Genomic DNA, 17,500 nt, shown 5'->3' with positions numbered 1-17,500 from the left:
AGACATAGCAGGAACGTCGCAAACCCTTATAGGAAAGATGGGGAAAGAAGAAGAAATGGAGGAGGTAGAAGAGGAAGGAAATGAAAAAGTGAAAGGAGATGAAGAAGAAGGATGAGGTTGGACGAAGAACAAAAAGGAAGATAATAGTCGCAGAAGAAAAGGAAGAAAATTGACGAAAAAAAAGATAGACAAAGAAGATGGACGGTGAAGAAGAAGGACAAAGAAAAAGAAGAAGGACGAGGACAAGGAGGAAAAGTAGAAGAAGAAGAATTTGGACGAAAAAGAAGGAAAAGCAGAAGAAAAAGAAGAAAATAAAGAAGAAGGAGAAGTTGGACGACAAATAATAATAAGAAAATTAAGTTGGACGAAGAAGAAGAAGCAAAAGAAGAAGAAGAAGTGCAGCCCTGAACCCGAAGAGATGGTTGATAGAGTACTCTGGAACGAGGCTTGGTTGATGGCTATTAATAGAACAGATCACAAGGGAGGAAGGGCGAGCTTGTAATAAAGGAATCAATCTTTTATTTTTATTTTTTTATTTACACAGGCACTTAGTTACATCAGGGCCTAGTACCTATAACATTACATTATATGGCGGCACTAGTTTCTAAGCTAAAGGGAACATAGCTGGTATCCCCTATCTGAAAGCCTAACCTGTTCACAAATTGTTCAGCCACTGGTTCACAAACAGTTTATATTGTTGCCGGTGTGTGAACTGCTGAGGCAGCTGACCGGACGCAAGGAGACGGTTCCATATCTGCACGTAAGTGCTTATAAACTGCCTCTGGTAGTGAGTCGTCCGGCATCGCTGTACCGCCAGAGCCGTGGGAGCCGCCTCCGCTGACCGATGTTGGCTGTCACTTCCCGCTCCGGCTGGCGCAGCGTCCTCAGATGCTCCACTCCCTCCTGCTGTATTTTGTACAGAGTGGTGAGGCCGGCCACGTCTCGCCGGTGTTGGAGGGTCTGCAGGGTCGGTAGGTGCTCTGGTTGTCGATCCGTGATGATCCTTCACGCCCTCTCCTGGACCTTGTCGAGGAGCGTGAGATGGGTACTGGCAGCTCCCCCCCACGTAAGGCACGAATACTGTCCCTCGACTGTCCATCAGCCAGGAGATTCTGCGTAGGGACGTCAGCTTCCGTGAGGCTGCCCTTGCCAGCTGCTGGATGTGCGTGCGGAAGGTCAGCCTGGAGTCATATGTGAGGCCCAGCACCTCCACTTCCTGACGTGGCGTCAGCTTGAGTCCCTCGAATTTAAGCTGGAGTTCCACTGGTGTCCTGGCCACTACCAGCAGCTGAGTTTCTGCTGGGGCAAACTTCACTTGCCACTTACTCCCCCAATCTGCAATTCGCCGGAGTGTGGCCCTTAGTTGGCGTGCTGCCTGGTCCTCTCCTCCTGGCTCTATTTTGTGAGTCAAAGTGATGTCATCGGCGAACGCTTTGGCACTAGGAACAAGATGGAGGAGGTCATTTATGTACATGTTCCATAGTAGTGGCCCGATGACACTGCCTTGTGGCACGCTGCCGTGGATCCGTTGTCGGGAGGACTTGTGCCCATTCAGGACCACTTGAAGGTGGCGTTCCTCTAAATAATTTTTCATCAGGCACAGAAGCTTTCCCTTCAATCCGGCTGCTCTCATTTTTTCTAATAGGGCGGTGTGCCACACTCGGCTAAATCCGCCCTCAATGTCTAGTGCCAGAGCAGCAGTGGCTCTTCCTTGGTCCAGCTGTGAACTCCATTCGTTGGATAGTAGTAGGTGGAGATCGGCTGCTGACCGGTTTTTCCTGAAGCTAAACTGCCTGTCACTCAACAGATAGTGCCTATCCAGGTGTCTGGTGATCCGCTCAGCCACTATTCCCTCCAACACTTTTACCACTGCTGATAGGAGGGACACCGGCCTGTAGTTCCTCACGTCCGTTCGGTCGTTCTTCTTGTGCACAGGAACAACATGGCTAGTCTTCCAAGTCTGCGGCCAGGTGGAGGTATGTAGGCAGTTGTTGAATATCTTGGAGAGGGGAAGAGCGAGTTTCTTGGCACACTGACGCAGGAGGCGGGGGCTGATATTGTCCGGGCCAACAGCCTTATCTGCGTCTAAGGCCTTCAGTGCCAGATACACCTCCTCCTCCGTTGTTGAGAGGCTTGTCAGCTTTTCTTTAGTAACTGAAGGGAGAGTCGGTGGCTCTTTTTCTGGGTGAGGGACGGTCATTTTGGCAGCAAAAGTCTTGGCAAACAACTCTACTTTTTCTTTATTGTTCAATGCTATGGTGCCATCCTCTCTTCTCAAGGTCGGAACTGTGCCTTCTTGCACCTCACCTTGATGTTCCTTAACCAGGTGCCACCACTGCTTGCTCCCTACCTGGCCTCCTTATAGTTTGTTTTTTGTGGCAGTCACCCATTGGTCCTTAGCCCAGGCCTGGGCGTCTTGCATTTGGGCTGCTGCCTCCCTGTGCCTCCTCTTGTTGAAGGCAGTTGGGTTACGCTTATACGTTAGCCAAGCGCGGTGTTTGGCGTCTGATGCTGCACGACACCTCGGCCCGAACCACGGCTGGTCGGACGGCTTGGATCTGTGCTCGCGGTGTGCCACCCACCGGTGTTGCTCCTTGAGGACTGCTTTAGTGAACTGGTGCACCTGCTGCTCCACGCTGCCACTCAGAACCGCGTCCCAGTCCAGCTGTTGCAGGGCTGTGCGCAGCCTCCCCCAGTCAGCTGCCCCCCAGCGCCACAGAGTCCTTGTGGTGCTCTCCCGGTGACGCTTGAATGCCACCTTGGCGAGAACGGCCACATGATCTGAGGTACCCACATAGCCCAGCGGGTGGCATTGCACAGTGTTTGGGGGAAGGTCAGTGACGACAGGATCAAGCGAGGATCCGGAGCTGTGTGTGGGGAAGTTAACATAGTTGTCCAAGTCGTACACTGCTAGTAAGTTGTCGAACTCCCTTTGTGCTGTGCGCTGATTTAGGTCCCCTACTATAATAATGTTGTCACACTTATTTACAGTCATAATATTATCAATGTTATTTAATAAAAAGTGAAACACAGCAGGACCTTGTGCCGGAGGTCTGTAGCACCCACAACACAAAATGCCCGCGCCATTATTGTTTATTATTTTGAACAAGATTATTTCCAAGTTTTCAGAAATGTCATACTCTATAAGTTGTACACTCAGTGACTCCTTGTGGCACAACGCAACACCGCCTCCTTGTGATGATCGATCTTTTCTGTACCACTTAGAGTAACCTTTAATTCTAGCATAGTTTTCAGGCACTGTGTCATTTAGAAAAGTTTCACTCAGAAATACTACATCGGCATTATTTTTTATCACATACTGATGTGTGAGCTCACCAATGTTAGTATGGAATCCCCTTAACTTGGCAGATACTAATCTTATTTTACTATTACGCTGCCTGTGCGCCACTGAACTGTTCGTAGTAGGCATTTTGCTGGCCTAGAAACACAGGGGAGTGAGGAAAGTTGTTTTGTGGCAGCTGGAGAGGCACGTGCTGGGTCTGGGGGTTTGTCTGGGGAAGAGGATGGTGCTGAGTCTGGGGATAGGATTGGGGGCGTGGGTATGGGTAGGATTGGGGTTGTGATAGATGAAGGGGCTGAGGTGGGTGGTGGGGGAGGAAGTTGAGGGGGGGCTGTATCTGGTAGGAAGGCTTGAGTGGGAGTTGGGGGTTAAGTAGTGAATGGGAGTGGAAGGTGAGGGGGTACTGGGGCTTTGATTCACTTGAGGGGTCTCTCTCTCTCTCTCTCTCTCTCTCTCTCTCTCTCTCTCTCTCTCTCTCTCTCTCTCTCTCTCTCTCTCTCTCTCTCTCTCTCTCTCTCTCTCTCTCTCTCTCTCTCTCTCTCTCTCTCTCTCCTCTCTCTCTCTCTCTCTCTCTCTCTCTCTCCTCTCTCTCTCTCTCTCTCTCTCTCTCTCTCTCTCCTCTCTCTCTCTCTCTCTATATCTCTCACCTCTCTCTATCTCTCTCTCTCTCTCTCTCTCTCTCTCTCTCTCTCTCTCTCTCTCTCTCTCTCTCTCTCTCTCTCTCTCTCTCTCTCTCTCTCTCTCTCTCTCTCTCTCTCTCTCTCTCTCTCTCTCTCTCTCTCTCTCTCTCTCTCTCTCTCTCTCTCTCTCTCTCTCTCTCTCTGTATTGACGAAGATAGATAAAGACCGGCAAAGAGAGAGAGAGAGAGAGAGAGAGAGAAGGGAAGACGTGTTTCTGACAGGTCCAATCATATATTTTTTTTCCCTTCCAGATCAACAACATTGAATTTCCGTCCCTGTGACAAAGGGTAGAATGTTATGTGACAACAACAACAACAACAACTACTACTACTACTACTACTACTATTGCTACTACCGTCACCACTACCACCACCACTACTAAAACAACAACTACTACTACTACTACTACTACCACAGACAGAAAGACAGGCAAACAAAATTGAATATAAAAAAAATAAAAGTAAATTCCAGCGCTTAAGTGGATGAAAAAAAAAGTAATATACTAAATTCACATAACAATGAGTCTTTTGTTTCCCTTATTACACACACCAATTATTTTCTCTCTTAATTAGTTCACAGATATTCTCACTTCATCCTATTGTTCTTTTCCTTTCCTTTTATTTTTATTTTCTCATTTCATTTAATTTTTTTTCCACTTCCTGTTTTATATTTTTTTCATCGATATTCTTATTTGTGTGTTTTTTTTCCTTTCCTACGCGCTTTCATTTCTTTCCTATTTTTTTTTTCATTTTCTTTTATTTTATTTTCGTTGATTTTCTCCTTCCTGTTTTTTTCCTCTAAGTTTTTGATTTCCAAAGTTTGTTTTTTCCCTTTTCCTTTATTTTTTTGCACAAAGTTTAAATGGAGAGTCTTAGTTTTTTCCCAGTCCGGTTGTATTATCACGAAGTTCTCTCTCTCTCTCTCTCTCTCTCTCTCTCTATCATTCCCTATTTTATTTGATTGTTTCCTTATTTTCTTTTTCTTTCATTCTTTCTCTAATCTATCCTCTGTCTGTTTCCTTCTTTTATTTTCTCTCTCTCTCTCTCTCTCTCTCTCTCACCTGCAGACCTTTGATTAAAGGTGATTGGGCTGCCTCTCCTCCTCCTCTTCCCCGCCCTTTAGTGAGTCCTCTTTGCGCGTCCTCAGATTGTTTTGTCCTCTTCCTCTTCCTCTTGCTCCCACCTCTTCCCGCTACATAGAGAGGATAGGCGCAATAGTAATCTGGCAACAGTTATTACGGTATTATGGTCCAAGGCGCTGTTGTGTAAGACTGTGATTTATATGATACTTGGTACTTTATTCCTCCTCTTTCTCTTCTTCCTTCTCCTCATCCTTCTCCTCCTCCTCCTTCTCCTCCTCCTCCTCCTCCTCCTCCTCCTCCTCCTCCTCCTCCTCCTCCATGTTGAACTGGAGACTAGCAAGCACAACAAAACAACGATTGGAACCGTTTACAGACCTCCAAAGCAACAAGCAGGGGACGACGAAGCGCTGTACGAGGAAATTCACACCATAACACAAAACAAACAGTCAATCATTATCGGGGACTTTAACTGTTCCAACATTGACTGGACCACGATGATTGGAGATCGGGAGGGTAACAGATTGCTCGAAATGTTAGAGGACACTTTTCTTACTCAGATTGTTACCCAACCGACGAGGGAAAATAACTTATTAGACCTAGTACTCGTGAGTGATTCAGATCTCACACGTGAATGTCAAGTCGGCGAAAAACTGGATGGTTGCGACCATCACCTAATTCGCCTAAAAATCAGAACAGACCATGAACTCACCGAAAACACGTCCAAGATTCCAGACTACAAAAAAGCCAATTTTAACTTTGCTCGTGAGCTGCTAACCCAGACAACTTGGGAACCCATGAACCTCGCTCCGGTGGACGGCGCGTGGAACGGCTTTAAGAATAAACTCCTGGAGGTAGAGAGAACGACTGTTCCCATGAAGACAAGGAGAACAAATAATGCCACAAGCACACCATGGATGACTACCCAAGTTCGACGGGCGATTAATTTGAAGAAGAGAAAATACAACTTGCTAAAGGAAAACAGCACTGACGAGGCACGCGAACAGTACCATCAAAGCCTCAGAGCTTGCAGAACACTCATTCGCCAGAGTAAACGCGACTATGAAAAGCAAATTGCACGCGAAGCCAAGTCCAACCCGAAAAAGTTCTTCACGTATATAAGAACCAAAAAGAAGACAAAAAGCAATATCGGTCCCCTAAAAGATGAAAGTGACGTACTAACACAGGACAGTAGACAAATGGTCGAAATCCTAAACAGGAACTTCGCGTCTGTGTTCACGGTCGAGAATACCCAGTCCGTACCCGAGAGCCCTTCCCCACCGATGGGAATCACTCCCCTAGAAATTGGTACAATCGACGAACGGGATGTGAAAAAGTACCTAGACAAACTCGAGACAAACAAGTCTACCGGACCCGACGACTTGTCACCCAGGCTGCTCAAGGAACTCAAGCAGCAAATCCTCAAGCCACCCACCGCCATCTACAATCAGTCACTACAACAAAACAAAGTCCCGAAAGACTGGAAACAAGTGAACGTAACACCGATCTACAAAAAGGGAGACAAAAGTGTGGCCCTAAACTACAGACCAATCAGCTTGACCTCAGTGGCGGGTAAAATCCTCGAGAAGATCATCAGAGACAAACTCGTTAGGTTCCTTGAAGACAACAACATCATTTCCGATGCTCAGCACGGTTTCAGGAACAAGCGCTCATGCTTAACCAATTTATTGGACTTCTTCCAAGGTATCTATGAAAACTGGGATAATCATATCCCCAGTGATGTTATATATCTAGACTTTCAGAAAGCCTTTGACAAAGTGCCACATGAAAGACTCCTCAAGAAACTTAAGTCGGCGGGATTAGGCGACGATCTGACAGCGTGGATCAAAGACTGGCTCACTGAAAGAAAACAACGAGTTGTACTCAACGGACAGGCCTCTGAGTGGCTCCCGGTCACAAGTGGAGTGCCACAGGGGTCAGTGCTGGGACCCATACTTTTCATCATATATATCAACGACCTAGAACTAGGATTAAAATCCAATCTTTCAAAATTTGCCGACGACACAAAGGTGGGTGGGAAGGCCCTCACGACGGCAGACTGCGAAATTATCCAGAGAGACCTGGACCTGATCACTCGGTGGTCAGAAAAATGGCAGATGTCCTTCAACACTGCCAAATGTAAAGTAATGCATATCGGATCCAGAAACAGCAACCACATATACCACATGGGTGGCGAACCACTACATGTTGTGCAAGAGGAAAGAGACCTCGGGGTCACCATCAGCACTGACTTGAAACAAACAAAACACTGCAAGTCCGCCTGTAAGAAAGCCAATACAATGCTTGGGTTCATATCGAGGAACTTCGAATACAAGACGCCGGGAGTTATGTTATCCTTGTATAATTCGCTGGTAAGGCCCTACGCCGTGCAATTCTGGTCTCCTAATTACAGGAAAGACATTGAATTACTTGAGAGAGTACAGCGCCGCGCCACGAAGATGATACCATCACTGAGGACGAAACCCTATGAAGAGCGACTCGAGCGACTCAACCTCTTCACGTTGGAAAAGAGACGACTGCGGGGAGACATGATACAAGTCTTTAAGTACCTGAACAAGCTCAGCAACGTTGATCACTCCAAACTCTTCACGCTACAAACTAACCTGAGAACAAGAAACAACGGAAAAACAATTCAAGCAAAGCGATGCAATACCGACATCGGCAGGAGTTATTTCTCAAATAGAGTTGTTCGCCACTGGAACAGCCTTCCTTCAGAAGTGGTTAGCGCAGAGACCATCAACTCCTTCAAGAAACGCATTGATCGCCACTTTGCTGCAACGGGTGTGAACTGAACGTTCCCAAGAGTAGGTACACAAGTGCTTTAATCCTTCCCTGCAAGCCACTCCTATGGCAAACGGATTGATTAAATCACTGAACGCAGGCAGCCTAGTAATGAGCCAACAGGCTTTCTGCTGCCTGCTAGTCCATGTGTTTCCATGTCCATGTGTTTCCTCCTCCTCCTCCTACTACTACTACTACTACTACTACTACTACTACTACTACTACTACTACTACTACTACTACTACTACTACTACTACTATTACTACTACTACTACTACTTCTACTACTACTACTACTACTACTACTACATCTACTACTACTACTACTACTACTACTACTACTACTACTAATTGTTATTGTTGTTCTTGTTCTTGTTCTTCTTTTATTTTTCTTTTATTTTTCTTCTTCTTTTGTTCTTTTCCTTTTTTCTTCTTCTCACTCTAACTAAAACTAACACAAAACAAATAACAACAACATCAAAACAACAACAACACCTCCAACAACAAACCTAACCTAACACAAAACCAACGTTCCACCCTTGTGTCCCCTCCGCAGAGTTCCGCGAGGCCTTCCGGCTGTTTGACAAGGACGAGGACGGCACCATCACCAAGCAGGAGCTGGGCCAGTTCATGCGGAACCTGGGACAGTTCGCCACGGAGGAGGAGCTTCAGGTCATGCTGGACGAGATCGACATTGACGGTGAGTGTTGACCGGTGTTTCTTGGCCGTATTCTTGGCACACGTATTTGACAAGGCTTTCATAGGAGTTGTAGGCATTTCCAGGGGTAGTTTAATAACCCTGGTGGTAGTCTGACCCTTCTTCCGTACCATGAGCTTAAAGAATCACTCATGAGAACCCGTCTGATCTCTTTCATGGCCTTTGGAATTAACTGATGTGAGAGGCGGAATCTTTTGAGAATACGGACCTCTGTTTCTTGGACGGGGAGACAAGAACTGAGGGAAGTGAACAAGGGGTAGGGGAAGGGAGGCTGGACAAGATAGACATTGACGGTGAGTGTTGGGGAGTGTTTGGGAGTGTTGGAGAGGGAGATTAGGGTTTAAGGAAGCTAGGGGGCAAGGCAGGGCAAGACATAGACGGTGGGTGCCAGAGTTTGGGTGTGTCTTGTTAGGGGTGACGAGGGGAAAGGTGGAAGAGAAAGGAATATGTGATGAAGAAAGGGTCGTTTGAAGGGAATATTTGCTGGACATGTTGGATTAAGTTGACATTGACGTTGACTGTTATAGTGTGTTTGAGTGTGATGATAAGGGGGAAGAAGGGGAAGGTAAGGATCGAGGGAACGGTGAAGGGAAGGGAATAGGTGAGAGAGTAAGTGCATGAGATTAATGTTGACGATGTGTTAGCTGATGTCTGTGTCGGAAGGGAAAGGCTTGAGGGAAGGGTTGAAGGGGAAGGAATTTGTCAGGAAGATGAAGATTCGGTTGTATGAAGGGAGGATCACTGACATACGTTGAGTGTTAGCGAGTGTTCCTGGGTGTTGGAGGGGAAGGGATTGAATGAAGTGGGGTGTAGTAAGGGGAATGTAGGTATGTGAGCAGAAATAAGGTCTTTGTGAAGGGAGGCTCTGTGGGTCTTGCTGGACGGTGAGTGTTGGCAAAGGTTTCTGTGTCTTGTTAGGAGGAGAGGAAGGGGAGGTAAGGATTAAAGTCTATTTTGAGGTTAAGCATTCCCAGCATTGATATTGACTGTGGATGTGTGTGTGTGTGTGTGTGTGTGTGTGTGTGGGCGGAATGTGTGGGTCGGTTGATGGGATTGCTTGGTGGGGGAGGGGGTTAAGGGACAGGAAAGAAAATAAAAACATACGAAAATGAAAATAGGAATGGTTTCACATGGCGGGGTACACATGTTTCATTCACTCTTCATACATTCCACTAAGACGATTAACATAACTGAGGGAAAAAATAATCCTCATATTTTTTTTAGTCAAACTCGAATCGATTTTGTGGATTTTATGACCCTTGATATAAGTCTCCTCTTTTTACAACTTTTTTTTTTTCATGTCTCATCGTGCACTTTTTTTCTTTCTGCATCATTGAGTGACTTTGCTTTTTTCGTGTCTTTGATTTTTATTTCGATATTTTGCTTTTGATCTCGTGTGATTTATTTTTCTCTTGATGTAAATAAAATATTGCACTCTCCCTATTTCTCTCTCCCTATTTCTCTCTCTCTCTCTCTCTCTCTCTCTCTCTCTCTCTCTCTCTCTCTCTCTCAACCATTTCACCCTTCTGCAACCATTAAAATAGTTTTCATGTCACTGGAAATCCCAGCATAAAAATTATTATATACCATTATTGATATCGGTCTCTTTTATTACATATATACATCGCTAAATACATTCCCTATGATTATTATAATTCAAAATAAGAGGTTGAAGCCTTTATTATAATTATCAAGGATTCTCCAACAATATGCCGTACGTCTATGGTAAAATTACGAATAAAAAAATAAACAAAAATTACTAAAAAATGCATCAGTCTATTTATTACTGTTTTTCGTGGAACCCCTCGCGACCTTTTGCGGAAATTTTTGGTTTCGGGGAATCCCGGTTGAGAAACACTGCGTGTTCGTCTTCGTAGAATTAGAAAAGAAGGGTTTTGTCTCATTCCGTCCCACTAACTTTGTAATCTCGTTCCCTCACTCCTTCCCGGCAACCTATTTTACGGTGCAGGATCTTCAGCGAAGGCCGTGTGTGTGTGTGTGTGTGTGTGTGTTGCGGCACTAAGATCTGAAGAGGGAGAACAATTTGGTGATCCTTTTTATTCCTTTCCAGTTCCTTTTCCTTTTCCTTTATTTATTTATTTATTTATATCTTCCTTGGCGTTCTGTCGTTGCCTTCCATTATTCTTATCGTCTTCCCCAAGCGACTTATTTCCCATTTTCTCAATTTCTTATCTTTTTTATATATGATTTCCACTTTTGTTTATTTGTTCAAAAGCTTTTTTTAGTTATTCTCTCTCTGTCTGTCTGTGTCACTGTCTTGATCTCGGTCTGTCTGTCTGTCTCATGGTCTGTCGGTCTCGGTCTGTCTGTCTGTCTGTCTCATGGTCCATCGGTCTCGATCTGTCTGTCTGTCTGTCTCATGGTCTGTCGGTCTCAATCTGTCTGTGTCTGTCTGTCGGTCTGTGTCTTTCTGTGTTTATCTTTGTCTATCTGTCTTTCTGTTTCTCACCCGCGTTAAGAACCATTGCCTTACATGTTATTATCACAACCACTCAAAAATAATATAAAGATAGGAAATCACAGTTTTGTCACCCTTTGTATTTTGGTTTTCTTTGAATCGATCCTCTGGAATACGCTCGTTTTCTTTGGAAGGTACACCGCCTTAGAAGTCAGTAAAGATGAGAGGACAAAGGCTAAGGGAACGGTGGAAACTAACTAGTAAAGAAAGGTAAGGAGAATAATGAAAAATAAAGCAATGAAGGGGACTGTAAGGAGTATACCAAGATAGGGAAGAAGAATCAATGGTAGAAACTAAGGAATAGAGAAAGGGGAAGATGAGGAAGACCTAAGGAGTGGTGGAAGCTGTAATAGTAGTAGTAGTAGTAGTAGTAGTAGTAATAGTAGTAGTAGTAGTCCCATTCCAGACTACTCTCTCGTCCTTCATGTCAACACAAAATTAGCCAAGTCACCGCAGGCTTAACAAGTAACCCAGTTTTCTTTGACTAACTGACCCGTTTTCTATCGTGGTTGTGTTGGAGAGACGAACGTTTTCACTCTTGTAACCTTTTAGTGTCCTCTGGATCAGTGTTACCAGATTTAGCATAATTTCAGCAAATTATCTGTGGTTTGCATACTTTTAACAATCATGAATTATTTAACATCAATCTAGCACAATTTAAGGAAATCCGACAAGTAAGAGGAAATCGTGTAAGAGGCGAATGCTGGCTGGTAGGCGTGAGACACACTTGCCATGGTTACCAGTCTGTGATTAAAACAGACTGTGCTTTTTAAGATTAGTTGTCCTATTTGTTGAATAAATAAGGACAGGCTGAATCTGTCCTTTTCTATCCCTTTTTCCGACCGCTGACGGTACTCATAGAAGTATAGAACGGGGAGAGTCTGGGTACTCGTGGGAGACCCGGAGACACGACATGACGTAAGCTTCACATAGATACGCCACAAGGCCAGTCGGTTGCTTGATTTGGTTGGGCAAGGTTGGCTCTGTGACTACGTTCATTTCTGAGATATCAAATAGGGTTGCTACTTGCTGTCTTGACTTGATTAACATAATTTCGTATATTTACCATAAAGTTGGCATAATTTTGTCACTCGGCATAATTTTGCTGCATAATTTTAAGTTGAGTCCAGCATAATTCTGCAGGAGAGATCTGGTAACACTGCTCTGAAGACTGGATGGCACACGCGGTAGTGACTCGAGGTAAGGGGTATTTGACACACGCCTCCTCCTCCTCCTCCTACTACTACTACTACTACTACTACTATTACTTTTTCTTTTTCTCCCTCTACTGTCTTTCCTATGAGGTTCCTGTTCCTACTTCGTCGTCCCTCTATACTCCTATCCTTCACGGCCAGGTCTTCTAATCCCTTCTCGGTCAGTCTTCCTTTATGCAATCTATCCATTCATCTCCTTGGCCTTCCTCTTTTCCTTCTTCCGCAACCTCCATCTCCAACATCCTTTTGCCTACTCAGCACACACACACACATTCATCAGCCATTATGTCAGTTCACGCCACCACAAAGGCCTTTCCCAACGTATTTCACCTGCTGGTTCTCTGTCTGGTGCTCGTGTGCTCCATCCTGCCCAAGCAAAATTTTAATACTCCTTAATTTTTTCACTTGGATCTCTGTTTGGCGTTCGTGTACTCCGTCCTGCCTCAGCAATACTCCTTACCTCAACTTAATCTTTCCACCTGGTTCGCTGTCTGTTGTTAGTGTACTTCATCTCGCCCCGCCAAAGGTTCTGATTTCTGGGAAGGGAGGGAGGGAAAGGAGGCGAAGGTATGCAGGGAAAGGAAAGGAAAGGAAAGGAGAGGAAATGAAGACCGCAGGGAAGGGAAAGGTAGAGCTACAAAGGGGGGAAGGTAGAGGAGAAGGAAAGAAAGGGAAGGGAAAGAAGTGAGGGGGACGTGGGAAAGGAAAGAAAAGGGTTAATGGAAAGGAAGGGTATGGTAGAATAGGTGAACATAGGGAAGGTATAAGGGATGATCAGAGAAGGGGAGGGAGGGACGGTGCAAAGGAAATGAGAGGTGGGTAGGGAAAGGGCTGATAAGGGGAAGGAAGGGAAGGGAAGGGGAGGAGAGGGAAGGGCACTGCGACATATGGAAGGGAGGAGAGATGAAGGGGAAAAAAAAGGAAAGGAATTCACTCTAATGGATAATAATGAAATAAACGATGAAGATTGGAACCGAAGGAAAATGAGAGAGAGAGAGAGAGAGAGAGAGAGAGAGAGAGAGAGAGAGAGAGAGAGAGAGATTTGGAGAGGGAGGTAGGAAAAAGTTTACAATGAGTCCAATGGGAGTAATTTTGTATAGGGGAGGAGAAGAGAAGAGGAAATGCAGTGGAAGGAAGTAGTGGAGAGGGGAGAGGAGGAAAAAAGCAGGAGGAAAGGGGAAAGAGAACCAGTATGTTGAAAGGGAGGAGGAGAAAGAAGAAAGGGAAAAGGAAGAGAGATACGCTACATGAATAGATAGAAAGATAGATACATAGATAGATAGAGAGAGATAGAATCGCCCTCAGATATAAATAAAATAAATAGATGAACTTATATAAGGAAGGTATAGATTTAGACAAGTTCTCCCTCCACAAAGAGATTCCATTTTTTATCCCGCTGTGAATGGGAAAGAAGAAATGGGAGGAAATAATCATGCGTCACCTCCAGAACACCACCGCCATCACCACCACCACCACCACCTCCACCACCACCACCACCACCAACAACAACACCACCACCACCACCACCACCACCAACACCAACACCACCAACACCAACAACAACAACAACACCATCACCACCACCAACACCAACACCATCACCACCACCACCACCAACAACAACAACACTGATACTACCACCACCACCACCAACAACAACAACAACAGCACCACCACCTCCACCACCACCACCACCACCACCACCACCACCACCACCACCAACAACAACAACACTGATACTACCACCACCACCAACAACAACAACACCACCACCACCACCACCACCAACAACAACAACAACAACACCATCACCACCAACAACAACACTATCACCACCACCATAACCACCACCACCACCAACAACAACAACAACACCATCACCACCACCACCATAACCACCACCACCACCACCACCAACAACAACAACAACAACAACAACACTGATACTACCACCACCAATAACACTACCCCTTATCACCACTAACACCACCATCACCACTAAAAAAAAAATAATAATAAATAAAAAACTGAGAGAAATAAAAACATAAAAATGTAAATGATTGAAGAAGAAAAAGGAAAAAAAAGAAAAATAACTAGTTTCGTGGCTTCATGTACAATCTTTTTTTCTTCTAATAGGTCAAAGGTGAGAAGGAGGGATGGGCGAGGCAAGTTTCACGTACACACACACACACACACACACACACACACACACACACACACACACATGCAAACACACACATTCTCTCTCTCTCTCTCAGCCACAACACTCATTTGTAAAGGAGTGGAAGCTCCGTTAAAGGGCGATGTATCTCTCTCTCTCTCTCTCTCTCTCTCTCTCTCTCTCTCTCTCTCTCTCTCTCTCTCTCTCTCTCTCTCTCTCAGGTGTAAATTGAACAATTCTAAGGTAATAAAAGGACACATTCGTTTTAAAATTGCAGAGAAGAACGAATATAGGATGCATACATTAGAGAGAGAGAGAGAGAGAGAGAGAGAGAGAGAGAGAGAGAGAGAGAGAGAGAGAGAAGGGAGGGGAAGTGGGGAGTTAAGCCTCCTGGATGAAGGGAGGGGAAGGAAAAAAAAGAAAAGGAAAGAGAAGGCAAGATTTTTTAAACGAAAGGAAAGGAGAGGAAGAAGGGAAAGGAATTTAAGGTGTAGAAAGGAAAGGGAAGAGAAGGGAAGGAAAGGGAAGAGAAATACAGATAGGTAGGCATAGATAGATAGATAGATAGAGAGAGAGAGAGAGAGAGAGAGAGAGAGAGAGAGAGAGAGAGAGAGAGAGAGAGAGAGAGAGAGTAATTTGACCCTAATACTGAACTTAGGTGATAGCAGAAACTTTAAGAATAGTAATGAGAGCCGTGTGTGTGTGTGTGTGTGTGTGTGTGTCGGTCTAAACACAGCATTAATCCTTCACAAATAAAAATCCAACGTAAAGGATAAAAAGAATGAGTGGAGGAGGAAGAGGAGGAGGAGGAGGAGAAGGAGGAGGAGAAGGGGAAGGAGGAGGTAGTGGTTCTTCCTCGGCCTCGGTACACACATGAGCCTTCTCCACCGACATCTCCTCCTCCTCCTCCTTTTCCTCCTCCTCCTCCTCCTTCACACTCAAGGCCACTCCTCACTGCGCACTCATCCCTCGGAAACAAGAGTGACGTTTCTCTAATGACGAGGAGAGGCGCGGGAAATATAATTGTCCTCATTCTTTTCCTTTGTCAACGCTGCCTTCGTTAAGTGGAGCCGCCACCACCACCACCACCACTACCATCATTATCATTATTATCATCATTATTATTATTATTATTATTGTTGTTTTTTCATCTTGTTTGCTTGGTGTTTGCTGTTTTTCCGCTTGTCGTCACTCGAGTAATCAATAAATCCCATAATATCTTAGGCACGACGTTCAGTATATTGTGTGAAGAGGTTCGTTTTCCTTGGTTAGTATCTAGGCAGGGCCCGAGGACAGGCAGGCAGGCAGCGCTGATGAATACTTGCAGAAGGATTAACAGACTGGAAGATCATGCCGTCCCTCTGACACTCTTGGCACTCCGAGGGGTGAACAGATTGGTAACACGTGCCGTCCCTTCCTACCTCGATTAAAAACTCACATGGAGGGATTATTAACAGACTGGCAACGCATTCTGTCCCCTTCGACCTCGTTACCAGCCCCGGGCCAAGGGTGGTAGCCGCGTCGGCCACTCCAGCGGGAAGCGTCGTGCGGCACTGCGGGTCACGGCGGGCATTGACTGCTGCTCTTGAGGACCCTTGACTCATTGGTGCCCTCAGAGGAAGGCTTGAGCCGCGGCCTCTGCCACGACGAGGGGTTTAGAGGAGGGAGACTGTGTGCTTCCGTGGCGGGGCGGAAGGGAGGACAGAGGGAGGGAGGGAGTCAGGTGGGTGGGGAGACTTCAAAAGAGAGAACACATTGGTTTCCGATTCCTTTTTATCTGATAGACGATTATTCGATAAACAGATATCAGACAGAAGGTTCCGTCGCTATTCTTCAGTGTTGCCAAACGTGATCACTGAGGCTTGTGTAATCAATGCGAGTCCCCTGGGTCCGAGGAATGACCCCGGTGCGATTTAGAGCAATATTAATCAACAAAGAAGATAATACTCTGGTAGGTAACAAGTTTCATTATTAAGGAAGCATATTTTGATTTACTGGGCTAACGCATCTGATAACTGTTTTGATGTTGGCTAACTTAGGTTGTCTAGCGACTCTTCAAACACATGACACGCAGCAACAAAGAAAGAGCCCGCCTTGTTGGAGCATAAGTTTCATTAATGAGGAAGCATACATTTGGGAGGGGTGAGTAGAGGGCTTTTTTTTTTCTTCACTCTTTCTGTTGCCCTTGAGCCGTCTCCTTTGTTGTAAGAAAAAAAAAAAAAACAGCTTACTGAGTACAGTGGAGGAGGATAATGAATGTGTAACTTCATCAAAACCAGGACACTTTCGGAAATGTTTTAAATTGAAGTTGATTTTAGATGTTTTTTCACTTAATTAAATATATGCAAGTGAACTATAATCACCTGGGCGGCCCTCAGGTAAATATAAAAAAATGTGGTACACTCTTACGATGCGCCTCAGGTGGAGAGAACAATTAATTAAGGGAAAGACACCTGGAGACCGTGTGGAAAGGTGCGCAGGTGTGTAGACAAGCAGGTGTGTGTGTGTGTGTGTGGGTGTGTGGGTGTGGGAATTACCTATCTAGAACCACAATAACAGACCCATTACCGTCTCTCTCTCTCTCTCTCTCTCCTCCGCCTTTTTCTTCAGCCTGGTCTCAAGTCTCCTTCACTCCACCACCACCATCATCATCACCACCAACACCATCATCACCATCACCACCACCATCAGCACCACCACCACCACCACCACCACTATCACCACCATCACCACCACCACCACCACACCACGACCACCACCACCACTACCTAATAGAATTTCCCACACCTTCATTACCTTATCGTGTTTAACCACTATCATCTCCATTTCCGCTGCGCTCCTCCTCCTCCTCCTCCTCCTCCTCCTCCACTTCCTCCATTCCCAGCACCACCATTACACTTTCTCTGCCTCTTGTTTTTATCTTTTTTTTTCTGTTTCTCCTCCTCCTCCTCCTCCTCCTCCTCTTCTTTATTAGTTGTTTATATCCTCTTCTTGTTCCTGGTCTTCCATTTCCTCTTCTTCCTCTTTCTTTACCATCTCCTCCATCTCTTTTTTCTTTTTCTTTTC

At 45.3% G+C, this 17,500-nt stretch overlaps 1 protein-coding gene across 1 annotated transcript in view; it reads left to right on the top strand.

The window, feature by feature from the left end:
• LOC126982944 (neo-calmodulin-like) overlaps positions 1–17,500 on the top strand; it is a 73,911-nt gene that overhangs the window by 32,494 nt on the left and 23,917 nt on the right. Inside the window, exon 3 of the mRNA XM_050835270.1 lies at positions 8,419–8,562. Coding sequence (XP_050691227.1) covers positions 8,419–8,562 — 144 coding nt within the window. The remainder of the gene's footprint in view (positions 1–8,418; positions 8,563–17,500) is intronic.

Source organism: Eriocheir sinensis, chromosome 52, assembly GCF_024679095.1.
Source record: "Eriocheir sinensis breed Jianghai 21 chromosome 52, ASM2467909v1, whole genome shotgun sequence".
NCBI classification, from domain to species: Eukaryota; Metazoa; Arthropoda; class Malacostraca; order Decapoda; family Varunidae; genus Eriocheir; species Eriocheir sinensis.
The sequence above is the reverse complement of the archived record's forward strand: the minus strand, read 5'-3'. Positions and strand labels throughout refer to the sequence as shown.